Here is a 20,031-nt window from a genome sequence, read left to right as displayed (position 1 = left end):
GGAAGTTCAGCTTGTCCTGATAATGGTGCAGTTATGTTTACTGTCCTTGCAGCTCTGGCCATTACATCTTATTACACCATTTTAATAATTCAAACACTGACATTTGAGTGATAGTACGTCCAAAATTCAGGCACAGAGAAAAAGGGTTCTTTCAACTTCAGTGACTTTTATTTAGCTGTTCTCTTGAACTGACTGTTTTCTCACAACACATTCCACACTCTGTCACAACCACTAATTATGTTTTTTCAAAAACCCTGGAAGACACTGTAAGGTCCTGCTTCAGCCAGGAATTTTTTAATAAAAAAACATCTCTTATACTTGAGCTCTTTCACTAGAGCAGGATGAAAGATGTATCTTTAAAATACATTGGATAGCAATGTTTTGAAGCACTGGCACAGGTGAGGCGAATGGCTCTTAGCACATCAGCTGTTGGGGCTGAGCCCTGAGGAATACCAAGTGCTTGGAGGGCATCACTGTCAAGTTATCACACTCTGTCATACTGTCACTCATGGCCAAGGATGTGCTATTTTGGTGTGTATGTATAAGAATTGAAGCATACTAACTTACTTTCTCTATGTTTTGAACCTCACACCTGCTGAACTATCAGCTGGAAGAATATCCCAGGAGCAGCTCTACTTCACCTTATCCAAGAACCTTTCCAGCAACTTAGAGCCATTTGAAAAGTTCTTAGGCAGCCCCAACTAAAAAGGGTTAAGTGCAAACACCTCTGTTGCAACATCCCAGTAGAGTGCCTGACTGCCTGACCACATCCTACATATGAGGAACTCAGGCAGAGTTATGTAGTCTGCCCAAAGCCATGCAACAGGTTAACAACTACATCTGGAGCAACAGGTCTCTCGCTGTAAAGGCTGGACGAGATGACCTTGCTGGCAAGTTTTACTAAAATCTTTGCTGACATCTGGGGAGTTATAATGTTGTGTAGGGAAGCTAAAGCTTTCTGTGAACACGAACTTTTCCTGACTGGAAGGGAATGTGAAAGGGACAATCTGTCCCTGGGCTGCAGGCTTCATTAGCACAAATCTAGAAAGACACTGGGACATCATAAATTCATTATTGTGCAGGGCCAGTTTGAAATGCTATCTTAAAAGACGGCTGTAATGACAGATCCTGAGCCGCAGAGGTTCAGTATGCAAGGATGACACTCACACCTGACTCCTGTGAAATGCTTAACCTCACAGACAAGACCTCCCATGCTATTTATTCATTCAGCCACATTCAGCTGGCACAGAGTGCTGGCATTCGTGTGTGTGAGCTATATAAACAGGCATATATGCTGTAATGCACTGCATAAATAAATTTCGAAATACACAAAGACACACATATATATTTGTACATATCCCATGCTAAAATGGGGTTGGAACATGCAAGCTAAGGACACTGTGAAGTATTGACTGCTTTGTTACCAATGCAGTGCCCGAGACCTCAGTGCGAGAAAGGTCACGTCTTTTTTATCCACCATAATCACCTCAGCCTCCATTGCAATAGACATTATTTGTTCTCTCAGAAGCATTTGGGCTTTTTTTTTTTAATCTATTGGGGCTGGTCTGAGCTATGTTGAGGAATGTTGGGCTCCATATTTGCAAGAAACATCCCTGGCTGGAAAGAATAAAAATGCAGAATTATGGTGTGTGGCTTTGTACCCTGAAAAGACTAAGAAATCTTTCAAAAATAATGGTAATTTATAATTAGATGGAGTCTTACAGTTGAAATCCAAGCACATCTAAGCAGATGATGTGACTCATATTACTTGGTGCTAAACTGATGTTTCTAATTCTTTTGTAACTTGTCACAACAGAACAAAGATAGTGCTCTCTATTTTAGGAAGCATATGAATCAGTGGGAGAGCCAAAAGGAAACAAATGGATCACTGGTGAGACTAAAAATGCCTCAGAGATGTGAACAGTGTATCTGCTGACTCTGAGGTTGTGCAGAAAAAAATTCAAGGAAGGGTTTTAAGCATGGCTAGCCACACGAAAAAAACTCATGTTTTGAGCTGACAATTTAAGGAGGTCTTGCACACTGTCCATCTTTCCTACATGATTTTAAACAAAGATATGCTACAGACAGAGACTGCTTATTCTCTCACTGAACATTAACTGACAATCTTTAAAAGGTAAATCCAGCAGAACAAAATAAATTATATAACCAGGGCAAGTTCCTTCTAAACAACCTTTAGTAACTGATCAAGAAGACTTTCCTATACATTGACTGTGGGGTGCTGATCATCCTAATATCACCATTGAAATGAAGAACAAAAAAATGAAGGGTTAATAACCATGGTAGTAATCCATCAACATCTGAAGCATGCAAGAATTTCATAAATGCAACAAATGCATGTTCAATGCCATAGTCAAAATTCACGGGTCATTTCCCCTTTGGATGTTAAGAACACTTTGCTTGGCTGTGTTAGGTGGGAGGCTTGCTTCTGGAAAGGCTCTCTAATCACATGGCAAAGAAGAGAACAGTAGAAGAGTATGATTCCTGTCTGTATCCAGAGGTACAATAGGGTCTTTTATTACTGAGTGCAGAAGGACAGGACAGGCTCAGGCAAGAATAGTGAAAATACACTGAACTTCCTCTAGTACAAGAGACAAATATGAGCGAGGACAGACAATCCCAATGGAAAATATTTGATTAATGCCTCTGGGCTCAGGAGAAAAATCATTCATATAATGACACAAGAAGAGGCATCTGTCTCTGGTTCCCTACTGGCTGGCACTGCAGGACAGCACTACCTGCTGTGATGCCCAATGCTTCAGCCCGAGCTAACAATTCAAATGCTGCCACTGAAGTTGATCTAGAAAAAAGCTGAGTTATTCAGACCACTGGAATCTATACTGACTTCTGAGAGGATTTTTATTTTGACAAGAAAAAAGTGTGGCGAAAGCTTACCATTATTTTTTCAATCTGCTATGATTTATAATGGCTTCCTGCCAATGGCAATTTGAAGGCAGAGTTATACCTGGTTTTGCTCTCAAACAATGTGAAAAACAGGATTTGCATTTTGACAGTTTCCAAGGAAAATGAGGTTTTTTTCTAAAATGCACTCCGCTGAAAAGGACAACAGATTGGATGTTTTAAGATAATAGCTCTTCCACAGAAAATGGAATCCCTCAACTTTTTCAGTCTGGCTTAGAGGATCACATCCAGTAATTTCTGCCTCTTTGGATCTTGCTCAGCCAAATCATGAGGATCCTAGTCATGTCAAAATTGGATTCTTGAATTTGCTGAATTCATGCTGTAGAAATACAGTAACAGGTCTCTAACACCTGTTTTGCATAAAAGTCTGGAAAGGCCTGCTCTTACTCAAAATTGTAATTTGCTGTTTTGGAAAATAGCATTAGAAACTTGTGATTTATAGCAGGAACAATCAATCTGTCATCTTGAAGCCAGTGTTGCAGAGTCTTTGCACTAAATAAAATCAGGGGAAGAAGAGCAGTAAAGTAAGTGCCTGTTTTAGTTGAGACTCATATTTAAATCTAGAAGTCCACTTCAAAAATGGGATTGACATTTGTACAAGCACACAAATGTCAGACTGTGCTTTTTTAGACTTGGATCTATCCAGCCTGTTCTTTAAACAGCAGGTTTGAAGTGTTTGTACCTAAATTTGGACAGAAAAGTCTGGGCTCCTTTGAACAGTAGCTAGTATCTTTTCCATAGGAAAAACAAACAAAACAACCAAACCAACACAACAGTATTTCATTTTGGTTAATCATAAACTGGAGATATTTTTAAAATTAGAAACCCTGGCTGTTTCTGCATAATGCATATGGTAGGACAGAGCACATTCTAACTGACAGCTGTGATGTTGCCGTAACATGCAGAATCTCTTCCCATACAGCACAGGACTTTCTGCCAAAGCTAGGTGGAAGCCATGGGACAGAAGGCTTTAGACATTGTCTTAATCAGGGTTAGGTTCAGATCATCGGTTTTTAACTTCCCATTAAACTGAAACTTCCATGTTGATAGCTGTGCTAGACTGACCTTTAACCAATGGCACACGTCAGCAAAGGTGGTTGGTGTGGAGGCTCCTGTACTGATATACCAGGTTCTTTCTGCGTGGGAACGATGGATGTGTTTGTACAAATCACTCAGAGCCATATCAAGCTGTTTGCTACACGTTGTTTGGAAAGAATTCTTATTTATCTTTGTGTGGAGGATATATCTTGTCCAAAGTTTAGAGGGAGTTTATTTTTTTAGTCTGTGCAAGCTCTGTTTGGTGTGGTTCTCCCTCCTGCTACTCAGTGTTTCTAATACAGAGATAGATCTGCGTTCTCACCTACCCTTGAAACAGGCACAACTGCGGAGTAGGGCCTCTCCAAGAGGCACAACACACGGCAGTGCTTTGTTATAAGCTCAATGCACTCATTGTAACTCACAGGTCTTGTGGTAGGAAGGTCACTCTGTACTCCATGGCTAGACACATATTGTGCCTGCTAAATACTGCTGTAGTATTTCATCGCAGTGGGAACCCAGACAATAGGTCATGCCTTGCATTAATGTGTAGGATCTTGAGAAATCAATACAATTCGAATAACAGGGGACTGCTGCTCTGTCGTTTACTATTCCCAGGACACACAGAGCTGCAATGGCTGTGCCATTAAGCTGACACTGAGCACACAGAAAGTACAATGTGCTCTCTGCTAACTCATACCAATAAATCCAGAATCATGCATGGACACATGTTATTGGAAATATGAATGGTTCCCTTGCTCCAGAGATCTCTTCAGAATGTTTTCTGTAATACAAATAAAAAGTCAAATTCCTCAGAGAAAGGCCAGTTTCTGAGTCAATTTTTGCATCCAGCAAGCCCCAGAGCTAAGTGACGGTATCTCTTTTGCTGAGAGTCTGATCTAACAACCATTAGAACTGATAGACAGGCTAATTGATTTGAAAGGCTTTGGAGAAAGCATCTAGGGCCACAATCTGCACCACTGCAATCACCAGAAAAATTATTGTTGACCTCAGTGAATGCAGGATGAAATACCTGGGCTCTTGCTCAGCAGGTATTTGAGTCCACACACATAATTTATTTCATTGTAAACCATTCATATGCCAAAGTACTTGTCAGATATGAAACAAAAGTGTGCTGGTTGCCAGGCTGAGAAGAGGGTGGCTTTCAGAACTGCCTTTCTCTCGCCAACAGCAATAATATTTGGAGGAAAGAATAAGCAAGTTCATTGTTTCCACCATTTTGTTTCCACCATTTGTTTCCATTTTGTTACAACAGAGAAATAAGAAATAAGTGAAATGAAAAAGAAAGAACTTGAAAGCAACACTATAGAAAGAGGAGAGCTTCTATCCCTTCAATTACTTCTCAGGGAACTTTCAAAAATATAAACAGTGACATTTTATCTTCATTAGAAGTCTGTGTCTCAAATACAACCCAAGCTTTCCTAGGGCTTGCCTACACTGGAAAAATACATTATGTTAATTGATTAATGTGTAATGCATAATATAACAGTCAGTATAAACAAACAGTATGGCTTTGACATTTTTTGTTGTTGTTGACCCAAGGTAACCTACCTGCCAAACATGACAGTTCTTGTCTACACTAAGTGGCTTGTATCACCTTAATTAACGTGTTCTAACACAATGTAATTTTGCAATACAGATTAGTCCTTTGGGGCATTTATTCTGTACATTTAATTTTCTGTCTCGCCTATCTTGAATTTGCAGATATGTGCTGCTTCTCCCCTCCCCCTTCCATCCTGAAGCCACTATCATTGAAAATTGAAGAGACTTTGTAGGCATTCTCATTTCTTGCTTCAACTTATAAACAGAAAGCTCAATCAAAGGTATTATTTATTTATGTCCCTTGATAGTGCTGACGTTATAAAAATTAAGTTGATCTTATAATTCTGGAACTGCTAGTTCTGTGTAGAAAAGTATCATTAAATACCAGCTAATTGAAGTTTTTGGAAAAATACTGCAGATTGTACAGCTAGGCAGTTTCTTGGTCGACTCATACAGCCTATTCCCAGCCACAGGAAGGCACAGAATGCAAAAAGCATTTTTTCCAAAATTTACTTTCTCCATTTTGTTTTACATAGAGAAGCTTTGTCCTTAAAACAAAATGAAGAAAAAAGACAAACAACAGAAAGAAAGAGAAAGCAAAAAAGTTGACACAAAAGATGTAATTAAACATTGAGGTTAAAAGATCAAGTTTATCTGGATTGCAGTAACAGACACACTCATGCTGCACATGTAGTATTTTATTATAAAAGGTTATTATTTTGTAATATTTTGTATTTGTAAATCAAGTTCCTCAGCACTACTGAAACTATGCAAAATCATAAATTGGTAGGACATGTAAAACGCTATTTGGCTACATATCACTGATTCATTTCAGGGTTCTCTGAAGGACACAGATCTTTGCCCATCCAGCACTCACAGCAGTCTGAAGTGACTATTAACTCTCTGATATACTCATACTAAGTGACTGAAGGTGTGCAGCACAGCCACACCAGCTCTCCTGGACTGTAACTTCACCGTCTGGAAATGAGAGATGAACAGCTAAAAGGAAAAGTGCTGCACTTACATTCTTCACCTCCTCTTTTTTCCCAAAAGGATGGGGTAAGGGATCTAATGCATGAGTTTTCTAGGGTTTCATGTCTGTGACTTGGAAACTTTACAGTCCAGCTAAGGTGTCTCAGCCTAATAAATGTTGAAGGATGTGATTCTTCTCCCATACTCTATTCCCATGAGACCCCAGTTGGACTCTTGCATCTAGTCCTCAGCACAGAAAGGACATGGACCTCAGTAGAAGAGAGATATGAAGCTCCTGGAGCAGGTCTAGCAGAGAGCTACAAAGTTGGCCAAAGGACTGGAGCATATCTCTTATGAAGAAATGCTGAGAGAGTTGGGCCTGTTCAGCCTTTAGAAGAGGCACCTGAGAAGGGACTCATCAATGTCCATCAGTATCTGAAGGGAGGCTGTCAAGAGGATGGAGCCAGGCTCTGCTCAGTGGTGCTGAGCAATAGGACAAGAGGCAGTGGGCAGAAACTAATGCCCAGGAAGTTCCACCTGAATAAGAGGGAGAACTTCTTTACTTTGTGGGTGACTGAGCATGGGAACAGGTTGCCCAGAGAGATTGTGGAGTCTGCCTCACCGAAGATATTCAAGAACCATCTGGACACAATCCTGTGCTGTATGGTCTGAGATGGTCCTACTTGAGCAGGAGGCTGGACCGGACAATCCACTGTGGTCCCTTCCAGCCTCATGCATTCTGTGATTCTGTGACCTGTTGGAGCAAGTCCAGAGGAGTGACACCAAGATGATTGGAGGGATGGAGCACCTCTCCCGTGAAGAAAGACTGAGGGAGTTGGGATTGTTTAGTCTTGAGAAGGCGCCTGGGAAACCATGAAGTTTTTCACGGTGAGGGTGGTGAAGCACTGGAACAGGTTTCCCAGAGGAGCTGCGGCTGCCCCGTGCTTGGAAGTGCCAAAGGCCAGGCTGGATGAGCAGCCTGGTCTGGCGGAAGGTGTCCGTGCCCACGGCAGGGCTTTGGATCGGGACGAATTTCCCACTCGCTCCACGCCAAACCATCGCCGTGCGGGGAGGGGCGGGGCGAGGGGCGGGGCCCTCCCGTTCCGCCCCGCCCCCTGCGCTCCCCGCCCGCCCGTCACGTGCGTTAGCGACAGGCGGCGGCGGCGCCCATTGGCGGAGGGGCGGGGGGGCGTGGCCGGCGGCCGGTCCGTCAGCGGCGCCGGGCCCTGACAACAAAGGGCTCCGCGGAGTCGGTGCGGGCGCGGGGTCGGGCCGGCCGCGGTCTGGGTGAGTTCGCTTCGCGGGGAGCTGCGGGCACTGAGCGCGCTGCCGCAGTCCTGGGTGTGATGGTGTCCTGCGGTCTGAGCGGTGGAAAGCAGCGGCGGCGGAGCTCCCGTTTTTCCGTGCGCTCGTCCCGGCTTTTCTCCGCTGGGAAGGCGCCGAGGCTGGGGGGTTTTGGCGTTTTCCCGGCCACCGAGCAGCCGGTGGTCTCGCCCGTCCGCCCCCCGGCCAGCTGCGGAGCGCAGCCGGGAAGGTGCGCAGCTGCTGCGGGCTGTGCCGGTGAGCCCGGCGGCGCGGGGAGCGGCTGCCGTGTGGAGCCTCCTGGCGGTGGCAGGGCTCGGGCTGAGGGCGCGGGGGGATCACAGCGCGGCTCCCTCCGGCACACTGCACGGGGACCGGGACGTGTCTTCTTTGGGTTGTGATTTCTTTTTGCTTAGCTCATACCCCATGTCCTTTGCTAGGCAGGAAACAAAAAACAAACAAAAAAAAAACCCCAACCAGGAAAAAATACTGTTTTAAATACAGCGATTCTGTATTGTTGACATTCATTGGATGTGTTATCAGTAACAGCCTCTTAATCATTACTGCAGCTGAGTCAGTTGTTCCCAGGCTTGTGTTTTGCTGCAGCTGACAGTTCCTGTCTGAGAACTCGGAAGCCTCTCTCGGTCTCTGTCCTGTTTTCCTCCCGGGACGATGCCTCTTGATAACAGCCGAACTTCTCTTTTGCAGTCTGACTTGCACAATAGCACATAAGTGTGGCCTTTTTAAAGGCGCTTGTCCAAACGGATGTCAAAGCATCAACCACTTTCTAAATGTGTCGTGGTTTTAAGCCCAGCTGGAGATGAAACCAGGACAAAATGATTCAGATGTTTTTTTGAATCCTCCTTCGGGTGGGGGAAGGGAAAAATGGGACAAACTGCTTTTGATCTACAGAAAGTAATTTGTGGGTCAAAAGCTGGGGTTTGTTTAGTTTACATTCTCAGGAACAGTGATCTTCTTGCTTGTTAGAGATTAATTATTTTATGTTGCTGTGATGCCTCGGGAGCCTTAAGAAAGGAGTGTGAGCTCTCAACTTGCTCCACTCTGTGTGTGCACAGAACAAAAAGACAGCCTCTGCCTGAAGGTACCTCCAGGCTTGGTCTAGGAAGGAGTCAACGCATGTGTGTGGGAGTACAGGGAAAGCCAGTGCTGATCAGCAGCCATGCAATGGCTTGCTAGTTAGCCTAAAGAAAAAACAAACTCATTTCTTCATAGGCATTGTGCCAGGATAGAGTTAGGGAAGGATGTGGAAGGTAACTGGAAAGCTACAGACTTCAAGCTTTCACTGAGAGTTCATTTCCTTATCCATGGTAAGCTCTGCCTATAATTGAAGCAGTCAAACCTTCTCAAGAAGGTGCTCAGGAACACTGTAGGCATTTGGCATTTCCTTAGGTAACCCAGCGACCTTAATGGTTAAAAGTGTTTCCTGCTAGTAACCGCTGAATGTTGAACTTTGATGCAGTTTAAAGCCACTTCTGCTTGCTCTGAGTGTCAAAGAAGGCAATAAATGTTTGCCTCTTTCTTCACATAATTGACTGCTGTTGTAATTTATTCCTTCTCTCTGTTAAGCCTTTCCATTTTTTTAAATTTTATTTATTTTGTTTAGACTTCTGATCATTTTTGTAGCTCTCTTTAGGAGAGCCCTGATGTTTCATTTTCAAGTGTGATCTTTAAAAATAGACTTGTATTGCTATTGCAGCTGAGCCAATAGTTTCTAGTCTTGTGTTTTTCTGTAGTCAGTAGTTTCTCCTGAGGAACTAGAGTGCATAGTTTTTTGAGTTTCACTGTACATTTCCATATTGCTCCTGAAGACTACTTTAAATTCTGCTCCTATCCTTCTGTGCTGTTTGAATAAGGAGGAAGCTGCATAAATGTGTACCGGAGCAGTGCTGCATGGAGCAAGTGCTTGTCCTTATATTGAACAAGTAGGTGATGGGGTCTGGTGTCCTGGGATGAGATGGTACAGGAGGCCAAATGACTCTTTAGTGTGGCCTGGGAGTTCTAGGGTGAAGGAGGTTATACTGGCCTGAAATAATATTCTTTATGGGTTGTATCTTCTTTTAATATCTGGGTGTGTCTACTATCATGTGTCTTAGTCCCTTCCTCATTCTGAATTCAGGCATTCATACTGCCTTACATAGATATATTCTTTCCTATTTAATTATCAAATAGGTATTTAATCTGAAATAATTCCAGTTTTAATGTGATGATTCAAATATTGCTACAGGCAAAAATAACTTGTAGTTAAGTTGGTGAATGTTTTTCCCATAGTTTTTACTTTTTCAGCTGCTTTAATGGCTTCTATCTATTGGCTCACACATAAATATCAAAGGCTGTAAGTGTGCTGACCTGAGGTGTTTGAACATTCATTTTCTTGTAGTGATGGGATTTTTCATTTTAAATCCCAGATGCAGAGGTTGGGTTTATGGTGACCAATTACATGTAGATTTAGGGGAGTGTATGGAGAAATAAGCACTAGGTTTTGTTAAATATACATGATACTTTTCCATGTTCCTTAGACTTACCATACATGACCAGTTGGGTGGTTGCTGTGGGAATGATCTCAGTGGTAGCTCTGTAGTGTACTTTGAACCTGAAGACAGGCTGTGCCTTCCTACTGTGTGAACTTGTAGGCAGTAGTCCTGAAATGTGTGTGATGAGACAGAGAAGAAACCCTGCTTTGGGCTTCCTTGGGAGCCCTCACAGGGGATCATCCGTGTCAATAGAGATGAGCTGTCTGGAGCAGAAACCATGCCCTTGCCCTTGGCATCTCTCTGACATGGAGGAAGACAGGCAGGGAGCTGGGGGAGTGCCTTGTGGGGTGTAGACAAAAGGCTCCTATACAAAAGTCCTCTCCACCCTTAGGAGAAGGTGGGACTGACAGCTGAACAGACCCTTTCTTGGGCAGGAGGATTGAGAGGAAGGCAATCAGCTCCTAGGAGAGACCTAGGATCAGGATTTTTTTGTATGTATCCAGCTGGGAGGGGATGGTGAATGCCGGTGAAGCCACCTCTCCTCTTTGGAGAAAAATGTTCGCTGGTACCTCAGACTGCACTAACAAGGGGCTTTTAATTTGTTCCTTAGGAATGTTGCCTATTGCTTTGTCATTAAGACCCTTGTCATCATTTTTTGCAGGTTTCATATAAACTGTTTACAAGTCATGCTTCTGCATGTCCCGTACCTAAGCTGATAAAGCATCTATGCACTTTAGTCTCCAGTCTATGCCACTCTGCTAGTACAGTGTGAGCTGTGCCTTGAACCTTGGATATAAAGACCTACCAGCCAAAGTCTTGTTCCTGCCTTAGTAATGTTCCAGAGGTTAAATAACATGCTCATGGGAGAGATTGATAGCTTGTCCAGCCAAGAGCCAGAGTTCAGTGAGAAAGAAGATGACGAGTGGATTCTGGTTGACTTTATAGGTAAGATGTCTGTCAGACATAAGCTCTGCCCTTGTCTTGCTCTGCCTCTTGCTTGTCTTACTTCCATGTGAACAAACCAGTAGTTTGGGGAAATTTTAAGCAAAACCAGTGTGGGATTAGAGTGTAGTGTGTCTTCCAAACAAATGTACTGATATATATTGTGTAAATTGATGAGAAAAATGATGTCAGATTTACAAGCCTGATACAGGCTTCAGCAGAACCACTTGTGCAAATAAAATATATTTGACTTATTTTGTAATTATATAGCTTTACTGATAACAGTTGTTTCACGTGTCTAACATGGCTTGTCTGGAAACTTCCTTTTCCCATGCCCTGCTTTTAAAAAGTAAAAACTTGTCTATGTGCTAATAGGGCTTTTTTTTTCCCTTTTTTTTTTTTTTTTATTACTATCTTTTTCATGTCCCATCTCTGGCAACGTGCAACGTCGTTTTTGACCTCCTGCAATCACCAACATCCATGGGTTCCTCTCCATTGACGAATGGCCCCCTACAGCAGACACTTGCACTAATTGCTCCGTGGAGGAAGCAGACATTGTTGAAGCATCAGCCACGGACAGCTCGCCTGTCTTCTCTTGTTTGTCGTCTCCCTTGGAACACCTGCCAGAGGCCAGCGAATCTTGCTTCATCCAGTTTGAGTCATGTCCTATGGAGGAGAGCTGGTTTATTACCCCTCCCCCATGTTTTACTGCAGGTGGATTAACCACTATCAAAGTGGAGACCAGTCCAATGGAGAATCTCTTAATAGAGCATCCCAGCATGTCTGTGTATGCTGTCCACAATACCTGTCACAGCCTTAATGAGACTGGATGTGGGGATGAGGAGTTTCACAGCCCAGGTAGTCCCAGGTATGTCTGAATTCTCTTGTCAAGGAGCTCTTGTGCTGAAAATATCTGGTTTCTACTTGGTCAGCTTAGACACTCAATACTGAATTTTCCAGCTTATTTCAGAGGAGGTGAATAAAGCATGAATGCTACACAAGGTGTGTGGGGCGGTCAGAGCTGCCTGCCTGCTCAGAAAAATGTTATACAAGATGACCATGTTGGGAAACAGTTGGGTATGTTATTTTGGCACTACAAGGAATATTTATGGAGCCTTATTACTCCCCTGCAGAGAATGTTCCAGTCCTGTTGAAACTGGTGGCAGTTAACTGTACACCCAGTAGCATAGATATGAAAGCACTTTGCCCCTCTTCACAGCCATGTGTGTTTTTCATAACTGCTAGTCAGTACTCTTTCAGTCACCCTGTAAGATGAAATATAGTATTTTAATTCTCCTGGCAGAGAAGTGGTTTGGGGTTTAGGTGAGAGGGCCTTTTGCTTTTTGTTTTTTTTCATTCTTCAACATAGTGATAGATAAGGACAGGATTAATTTTTCCTGCAAGTGATTTGTGGAACAAAAGCCAATTGAAAGATTCCACAAAACTTAGTCCCCTCAATATAAAAATTTATGCTGCAAACTTCTACTTTTAGCAAGGTAAGAAGTTGTACGTTTTGGGTCCTAAAAATCTGTCCATGTGAGTTTGTTGTAGAGGCACTTTTGCCATGCACTGGCATTCTTTGGTGTTTGTGTATACAGCTATGCAAGTATAGTATACATGGATGTATGCAAATAGAGTATTTCTTTGCCATTATGACCCCACACTTGTCCGCGCCTTCATTGGTTTTGAAATAATTGGGAGTTTTGTGAATCCCAGTTAATAACAAAGACTGACTTTTCATGCCATCTAGTTCTTAAGTTTAGAAACAATAATACTAAAGAAAAAAATCATAGTATACTTAGCTTTGATATACAGGAAGAAATGAGTGTAGCAGTTGAGTTGCTTAGGTAGAGCCTATTGATTTGTCTAATCAGCGCCTTGCCCATTTTTAAGTCCTTAGGTCAAAGAAACAGGTGACTTTGAGATGACATGCTGCTGTATAGCATTGAAGTATAGTGCTGATACTATTGATCTTTGAGTGGGGTTTCCATAATTATCTGGGGAGGACAGTTTATGATGTAAAGCTTCAGGGTTCTAGCCTAAATTAAATTGGGGGGAAAACATGAGCAGACAGCACCTTTAAAATGAGGGTCTGAAGGAATTGGCAAAGCATGCCCTAGTAAAAGACAGTAAGCTATTTAATCTAAAATACCAATTTGCTGTGAATAGTAAGACTCAAAATTTGGATACTGACTTTTCACTCACTTGAAGTGGGGATACTGATGTAAATTATTCCAGAGAAGAATCCTGTCTTATATTATACAATACAGTTAAACTGCTTTAATGTGTGGGGAAACTAAAGGTGTGCTCTTTAGCTGGAGTGTAATTAAGTCTCTTCACACTGATTTCTGTGCTGTTGCTTTGTCAGAGGATCCAGGCTGTTGTACAGGGTATTTTGTGTGACAGCTGGGATGAGACTAGGGTAAAGCTGAGGTCAATCTGCAGAATTTTGGAACATTGATTACACTGATATCGTAGTAAGTTTCAAAAGCTGTTCTGAAGTCTCTAGTGGTTTAATGGTTGGCCATTTAATATTGTAGGGCCAAGAAAAGCTGCTTAAGGCACACTGGCAAAGTAAGTACTACTGTTTCGGGACAGTGCTTTTTGTTTGATCAGGCTGCTAGCAACACTGCTTCCTCTAGAGCCCTGTCTGCCAAAGCAATACTGGTTTTAGGACTAACCTTTGTGCCAAATGATTACTTGATCAAGCCTAACTACATCTGCTTTAACAAGCCAAAATGCTAAATGCAGAAAAATTACTGAAACAATAATTGAGTCCGGGTCTGACGCCTTTAATGTTTCTTGTGAGGTGTGGTTCTGCAGCGCAATGAGCAGGACACTTCTGCTTTCTAGCAAAATAGACACTGGGAGCCCAGCAGCGAATGTACATGGTGATGGCCTGGCTTAAGATACAGCCCCTCTAAAATTCCATTTTGACAAATGATGGAGAGTCATCAACCCTGTTCTCTCGGTACATGGAGCTCACTAGTGCCAGCTTACCAAATGCACTTAAAGTACCGAAACGCTCCCATTTTAGAAGAGTGTGTCGCCTTTGAGCTAATTCAAACTACCTCTGCTATCCCAGTGTGACTTTATGATGACAAATTGAAGAGTGTTGATTTGCAAACCATTGTTGGAAGGGTATTTGATAAGAGGGGAGTGGAAAGCTTAAGTATCTTCAGCCACCAAGTTTAAACCAGTTTTTCTCCTTTTGTGGAGGAAATCTCCTTTCTCATTTTAAATTCCTTTCAAAGCAAAAGGATGTTGTATAAACTTCCCTATTTGTCAGATTAGTCATATTTTTCCATAACAAAACCACAACAGTTTGTATTAGCAGTTGCTGCCCTTTACTAGCTAAGGGTATGCTTAGGAAATAAAAGTTGCAATAACTGTGCTGTGGCTTCCCAGCTCCTTAATAGCTTTCCCCAGAAAGGCTTCACTTGAAGTTCCACCTCCAGCACAATTGGATGTGCTAAGGGATTGCTCCATATAGGAAATAGTAGTCCCATATTTGCAGGTACCCTCATGTAAATTAAACTGGTGTAATCTGCAAAGAATGTATTTACAAGGCACTGTGGATTGATTTGTGATGTGCTATTCACTTATTTCTTGCTTGATACTTCAAGTGCTAGGTTTAGGACAATATCCAGTGAATAAGCAGCATGTCACATATGACTGTTCTGCAGTCTCTAGTCTTTAGTCAGTCATATCAAGCTACCCAAGGATCAAAATGCAAGATTAGGATATTTAAAATAAGAAAAAAGTAGAAGAGAGGGAGTATTCCCTTGATAACAAGGAGTATTTCCCTCCAGCGTGGAGTGGTGGGAGGCAAAAGATCTTACTTCATGTCAGATACCTGCAGCCTCCCAGAGTAAGGCTACAAAGGGCATACCATAGGCACGGCAGACCAGACTTAGGTCTGAGACATCATACAATAATTGCAAGTTACACTCTTCCAGAAGAGACTTTATGATAAAGTCATGCTAGTGCTGAAAAACAGACTTCCCAAGAGACTTCTTGCTCATGCCTGACCAAGTTCCTGGTCTTGCAGACATCTTCCCTGTGCACCACTGACCAGTTGACACCTGGTTGTTGGGTCCTGAGTGGGGAGAGAGAGGGCAAGAAACTCGGCTGCCACTGGTCTCGCACCAGCTCTAGCACTCAGATTTGGGTTTTACTTTGCTTTTAAAGTGGCCAGGCTATTTTTAACTTTACTTTGGAAGTTTCAGGAAATGCCAGTGATTGTTCTGTCAAGCAGGGAAGTCCTTTTTCAATATGTCAGTTGCCGCTTGCCTAGGCTGCTGGTTTGTTTTCCACTAGTGCATGATGGAGCAAGGGTTTGCCAAAACTGCTGACTCACTGCTCACGAAATTTACGGGGCTGGTTGAGGAACAATACTTCTAAGTTCTTTCCCATGTGTGTCACAGCTGGTCTACCTTTCCATTCTTCTGCATGAGCATTGTTTGGATTTACTTGTGTGGCTGGCAATTGAAATGCACTTTTGTTAGTGTGCTTCTGTTTTCAGGGTGAACCACCTATAATCAAGATGATTTTAAACCAAACTGTGCCTAGTGGATAACTCTCAAGTCTTCTAAAGCTGGAGCAGTGTGACACACATTGCATTATTTATGATCTGTACTGCATCTTGGGCTTAGGCAGGTGGTGTGTGGGGAAGAAGGAGCACAAGTAGAGTAAGACAGCGAAAGTCCAAAGGCTGCTGTGGGGCCCTTACCAAACAAGTGAGTTAGTAGCACTGCATATTACTTACCACTGTGGTAAGTGGCTTGACCTCACCTCAGCCCATATCTGTCCAGTAGAACAAGGGTGCCCTTTTGAAATGCTGGATGTTGATGTCCACATTCTACTCTTTATTTTGCTTGTCTTTCCAATGCACCTCAGTAGTGACTGATACCTACTTGTTACATTTCTAGACTGGAGCCCCGAAATGAAACGGGACAGCGAGTTCACTGCTATGTCACAGCTCTTGCTGCTAGTTCAACTTTCCTGGAAAAAAACAAGAGCTTTCGTCCTACCCACTGGATAAAAGAGCATAGTGAAAGACACTATCTCAACAGAAACAGTCTCCGTCGCCAAAACCTTACCAGGGATTGCCACTCGAGGCAAATCAAGCACAACGGACTGTTTGTTCACCAGCCTTGCCAGCGTCAGTTCAATTACTGATGGGTTTTGTGGTTTTAATCTATGGTCTAATTGTTTCTTAGGTTGCCCTTGTTTTCATGTGTAGGTAAGTGTGGTCAATCTGAAGCTGATCGTCAATCCCTCAAACACAATCGTAACTAGTGTTGCATTATTTTTAAAAGACACATAAATCTCCAAACATCTTGCAGCAAATTCTAAATGTTGATGTTAAATATCAGTGTCTTGGAAGCCTATCAGTACGATAGTTTGTGTGCTGTTTTATAAACTATGATGTATAGATGGGTTCTTAGTAGGTATTTTAAAGAAACTTAACTGAGATGGAAATCAGTTACATTTTGCATTAATCAAAATGGAATTAGAAAATTTGAGGTTAGCCATATGCTTTGATGACCAGTACTTGACAGCTTGTGTATCTGTCTCTATTCAGTATATATAATTACTTTCTAACAAGGAAATACTATAGCTGCCAGTGGATATTACATAGCTGTGCTGAGCTGTTTCAAGAAGGACATCTCATCTAAGTTCCTAGAACTTACTTGTGTTAGTGGAGTCTGTGTAGGTGTGCTGGGTACTTGATAGGGATATTGAAAGAGGGTTAAATGTCCTGCCAGTATTGTTGCAGTACAATGTGGCACTGGTGTTACAGATGTAGTACCTCACAGTGGAGTGGGAAGAAAAGTGATCTTTTGGGTAATGTGCAGATGCACAACACAAAAAACTGAACTAGGTTTTACTTGGTAAAGTTGGAGTTATTACTCCTTTCTCTATTTGTCTTTGAAACATGTATTTCCCCTACCCTATCTCATTTAATCTCTAGTCTAGTTAAAGGAAAAAGATGGTTGACCATTCTTTTAATCCCATCAGTAACTGACTGCTCTTCGAAGAAGTCAGGCTGATGGACAGCTATTTCTGAGCTATAAATTCCTGTTAGGTTGTCTCATATTTACAGATTGGGAGTACCTCAAAAGTAGCTAGAAGGAAGCTTTTATTTGACGTTCTCCTAATCTTCTCTCTTTCTCTCTGAAAATGAAGTCCAAGTTAATGGGGACTGCAAATGAAGGGCAGTGTAAGGCAGGGAGAAGTGGATGCTGAAAAATGGTCTTACAGAACTAAACACAGTGATAACAGGGTGTATAAAAATTCATTGATTAGCCGTGGTTGTTCTCTCAGCCCATTGGAGGCTGAAGGACTGGATAGCAATTCCGTGGGCCAACAGGAAAGAAAAGCCATTCAAAACTAACTAGTAGTTTACTTAAGAACACTGTGCAAGATGTTTTGGAAGTTAGCAGGCACTGCCAACTACGACTACAGATAAAGCTCACCTGTTAGCAAAACCTGTGTGTTACACAGCAGCCACATGGCATGCTGAACCCTGATAGATCAATCTGGGAAGTGGATTAAATGGGTATGGAGGAAAGAAAGCAGAAATCTGCTCTGAAAGAAGAGGGGAAATAAATTTTAAGTTTATCCTCCTTTCTGCCAGTGCTTAATGTGACTTGCTGTGTTTTCCCTTGAGTTTAGTGCCTAGGGCATTAAAGTGTTAACATTACACTCAACTGTGTCTTCCAGTAGTCCTTATACAGAAGTTGGTATAAGGAGTCATGTGAGGAGTCTTTGAAATTAGGCAAGGTCAATAATGTGAATTATTCCAGACCTATAAAGTATTTAAATTCAACCAAAAGCTTCAATTTCACTCAAGTAAAACCCCAACAATTCAGATTGACCTTGATGTAGTGGTATTGTTCCATGTTCTGCAGCTGGAATTGTTGTGGAACTTACTTAGTGTACAGAAAACAGCATTTACAATCTCTGTTTCACTGCAGATGTGCTGTTTCACTGGAATTAATTAGGATTGTCATAAAGGGATGTTGAAAATAATTAAATGTACAAAAGCAAGAGGTGCTTTCCTGGATACACTAGGGTTTTTTTGTTTTGGTTTTTTTTGACACATTGAATTCACATGGACACTGAAAGAAAACAAAATTGGTCACATAATGAGTTTCCAAAAAAGATATTTTGTTACTGCTCTTTTCAGCAGTATGTGCCCATGTCTATACAATTCTCATGTGGCCCAAGTAATTTGGTTTATCTGCATGTAGCTGTAGTTTCACCAGACTCTTACCTGTTCACAAGTACTCTTACTTGCCTCAGATTATCTACCTTTATCACTCCAACTTTTTGTCTGGCTTAAAAACTTCCTTATCCTTGCTGCCAGCTTTCTAGCTCAGGAAAATTCTTTGCTTTCCTGTATTACTTTTCTTTATATAAAAGTAACTACTTTCCTTCAGCTTTAATTTTCTTAAAGTGAAATGAAGGAAGATGAAGTTTCCACCTCCTTATGCTGGAAGGAGTTAAGTAATCCCTTAACTCTTAATAGGGAGATGGAGTTGAGAGTGTAAGGCTCTCAGGCATTAAAATGAGAGCCTTGGTCTGTTCTTCTCAGTAGGCAAGTAAATGCAACTTTAGACTGCTCCTAGAATTGGGAGATACTGATCTTTTTATACTACATTACTAGATGACTTTCTGGTGATGAAAACCTATATCTTTCAGGATATAAACTATTTTGTTGCACAAAGCTGTGTTTCTCAATTTGTAATATTGGAAACCATATTATTGTGTGAGATAGTACTACATCAATGGCTTTTTGTTAATTTGTTTTACGTATTTATGTTGGTCTAGCCCTGTTTTGTGCCTGGAGCTGTTGGGCAATTAGATTTGTTTTGGTTTTCTGTTTTAATAGTGAGCTGTGTGGCTTTTTATATGGTTTTTTTTGAATTGTATTGAAGTGTGTGTTTTTTCTTGTAAAAGTGGAGGCCTTGCACTGTCTCATACTGATTGATGTTCATGATTCTCGCTTAAATTGTATTTTCATATGTATTGGTCAATGGACAGATTTGCATTTTAAACTGTGCCTTCTACACAGCAAACTTGAAGATTCAAAAGGGACATTTCAGTTGGGATTAATACTGTACATCAGTCTATGCATATATGGCAGCTTCTTTCCAGAGCCACTTCTCTATTTGTAGCAGTCTTTTGATATGGAAGAATGTGTGGCTCTTATTTTTAATAGTTTAACACAAGCTGAAAACAGACAAAATACAGCACTTTGCCAAAAAAAAGTAGCATTGCTTAACCAGTGTGTATTTACTAAAGTGATCTTCTGTATTTTGTTTTCATAGTGTGTTCTGCGCACCATGGGGAAACATGATCTTAACTCTCAATAAAAAATGGCCTATTAAAAATTGTCAGTCTGTTCTTTAATGTTACAGGTTAGTGAAAATCCAAATGCCTGAGCACCCTGTTGAGGTAGCAGGTACAAGTACTGAGTGTCTCAGTGCTTGCTCTAGTCCAGAAGTTCCTCTGGGAATCAGTTTGCATTGCCGATCAGGTGATAATGTGCATCCGAGCAGGGTTGCACATCTCTGCTGACTGCTGCATTTCCTGATCAACACGCAGGAGCTCCGTAAGTGAACAGGACAGAGATAAAAAAACACATGAAGTGTGCATGGCATGGGGGTAAGGTTTTTCCTTATCTTAGCTGAACCACTCTTGTTTCAATTCATGCCCCACTGCCTATCATTTTCCTGCCATGCACACCATGAAAAAATCTGTATGGAAGGCTGCT

At 41.9% G+C, this 20,031-nt stretch overlaps 1 protein-coding gene across 4 annotated transcripts; it reads left to right on the top strand.

Moving 5' to 3' along the window:
• Positions 1–7,683: 7,683 nt before the first annotated feature.
• TP53INP1 (tumor protein p53 inducible nuclear protein 1) lies at positions 7,684–19,648 on the top strand. 4 transcript variants are annotated; one of them, XM_085053250.1, is made up of 5 exons: positions 7,684–7,797; positions 10,966–11,249; positions 11,763–12,114; positions 13,787–13,820; positions 16,178–16,315. In XM_085053250.1, the coding sequence occupies exons 2-5, from the start codon at positions 11,138–11,140 to the stop codon at positions 16,193–16,195; spliced, it is 516 nt and encodes a 171-aa protein (XP_084909376.1). In that variant the 5' UTR covers positions 7,684–7,797; positions 10,966–11,137; the 3' UTR covers positions 16,196–16,315. The 4 variants fall into 4 exon arrangements, with proteins under 4 accessions (XP_084909376.1, XP_084909375.1, XP_084909373.1 ...); XM_085053249.1 differs by lacking the exon at positions 13,787–13,820 and having other exon boundaries at positions 11,766–12,114; positions 16,178–19,648; XM_085053247.1 differs by lacking the exon at positions 13,787–13,820 and having other exon boundaries at positions 16,178–19,648.
• Positions 19,649–20,031: the final 383 nt, after the last annotated feature.

The sequence above is a fragment of the Lichenostomus cassidix genome, chromosome 2, assembly GCF_008360975.1.
Source record: "Lichenostomus cassidix isolate B80296 chromosome 2, HeHo_3.0, whole genome shotgun sequence".
NCBI lineage: Eukaryota > Metazoa > Chordata > Aves > Passeriformes > Meliphagidae > Lichenostomus > Lichenostomus cassidix.
The sequence above is the reverse complement of the archived record's forward strand: the minus strand, read 5'-3'. Positions and strand labels throughout refer to the sequence as shown.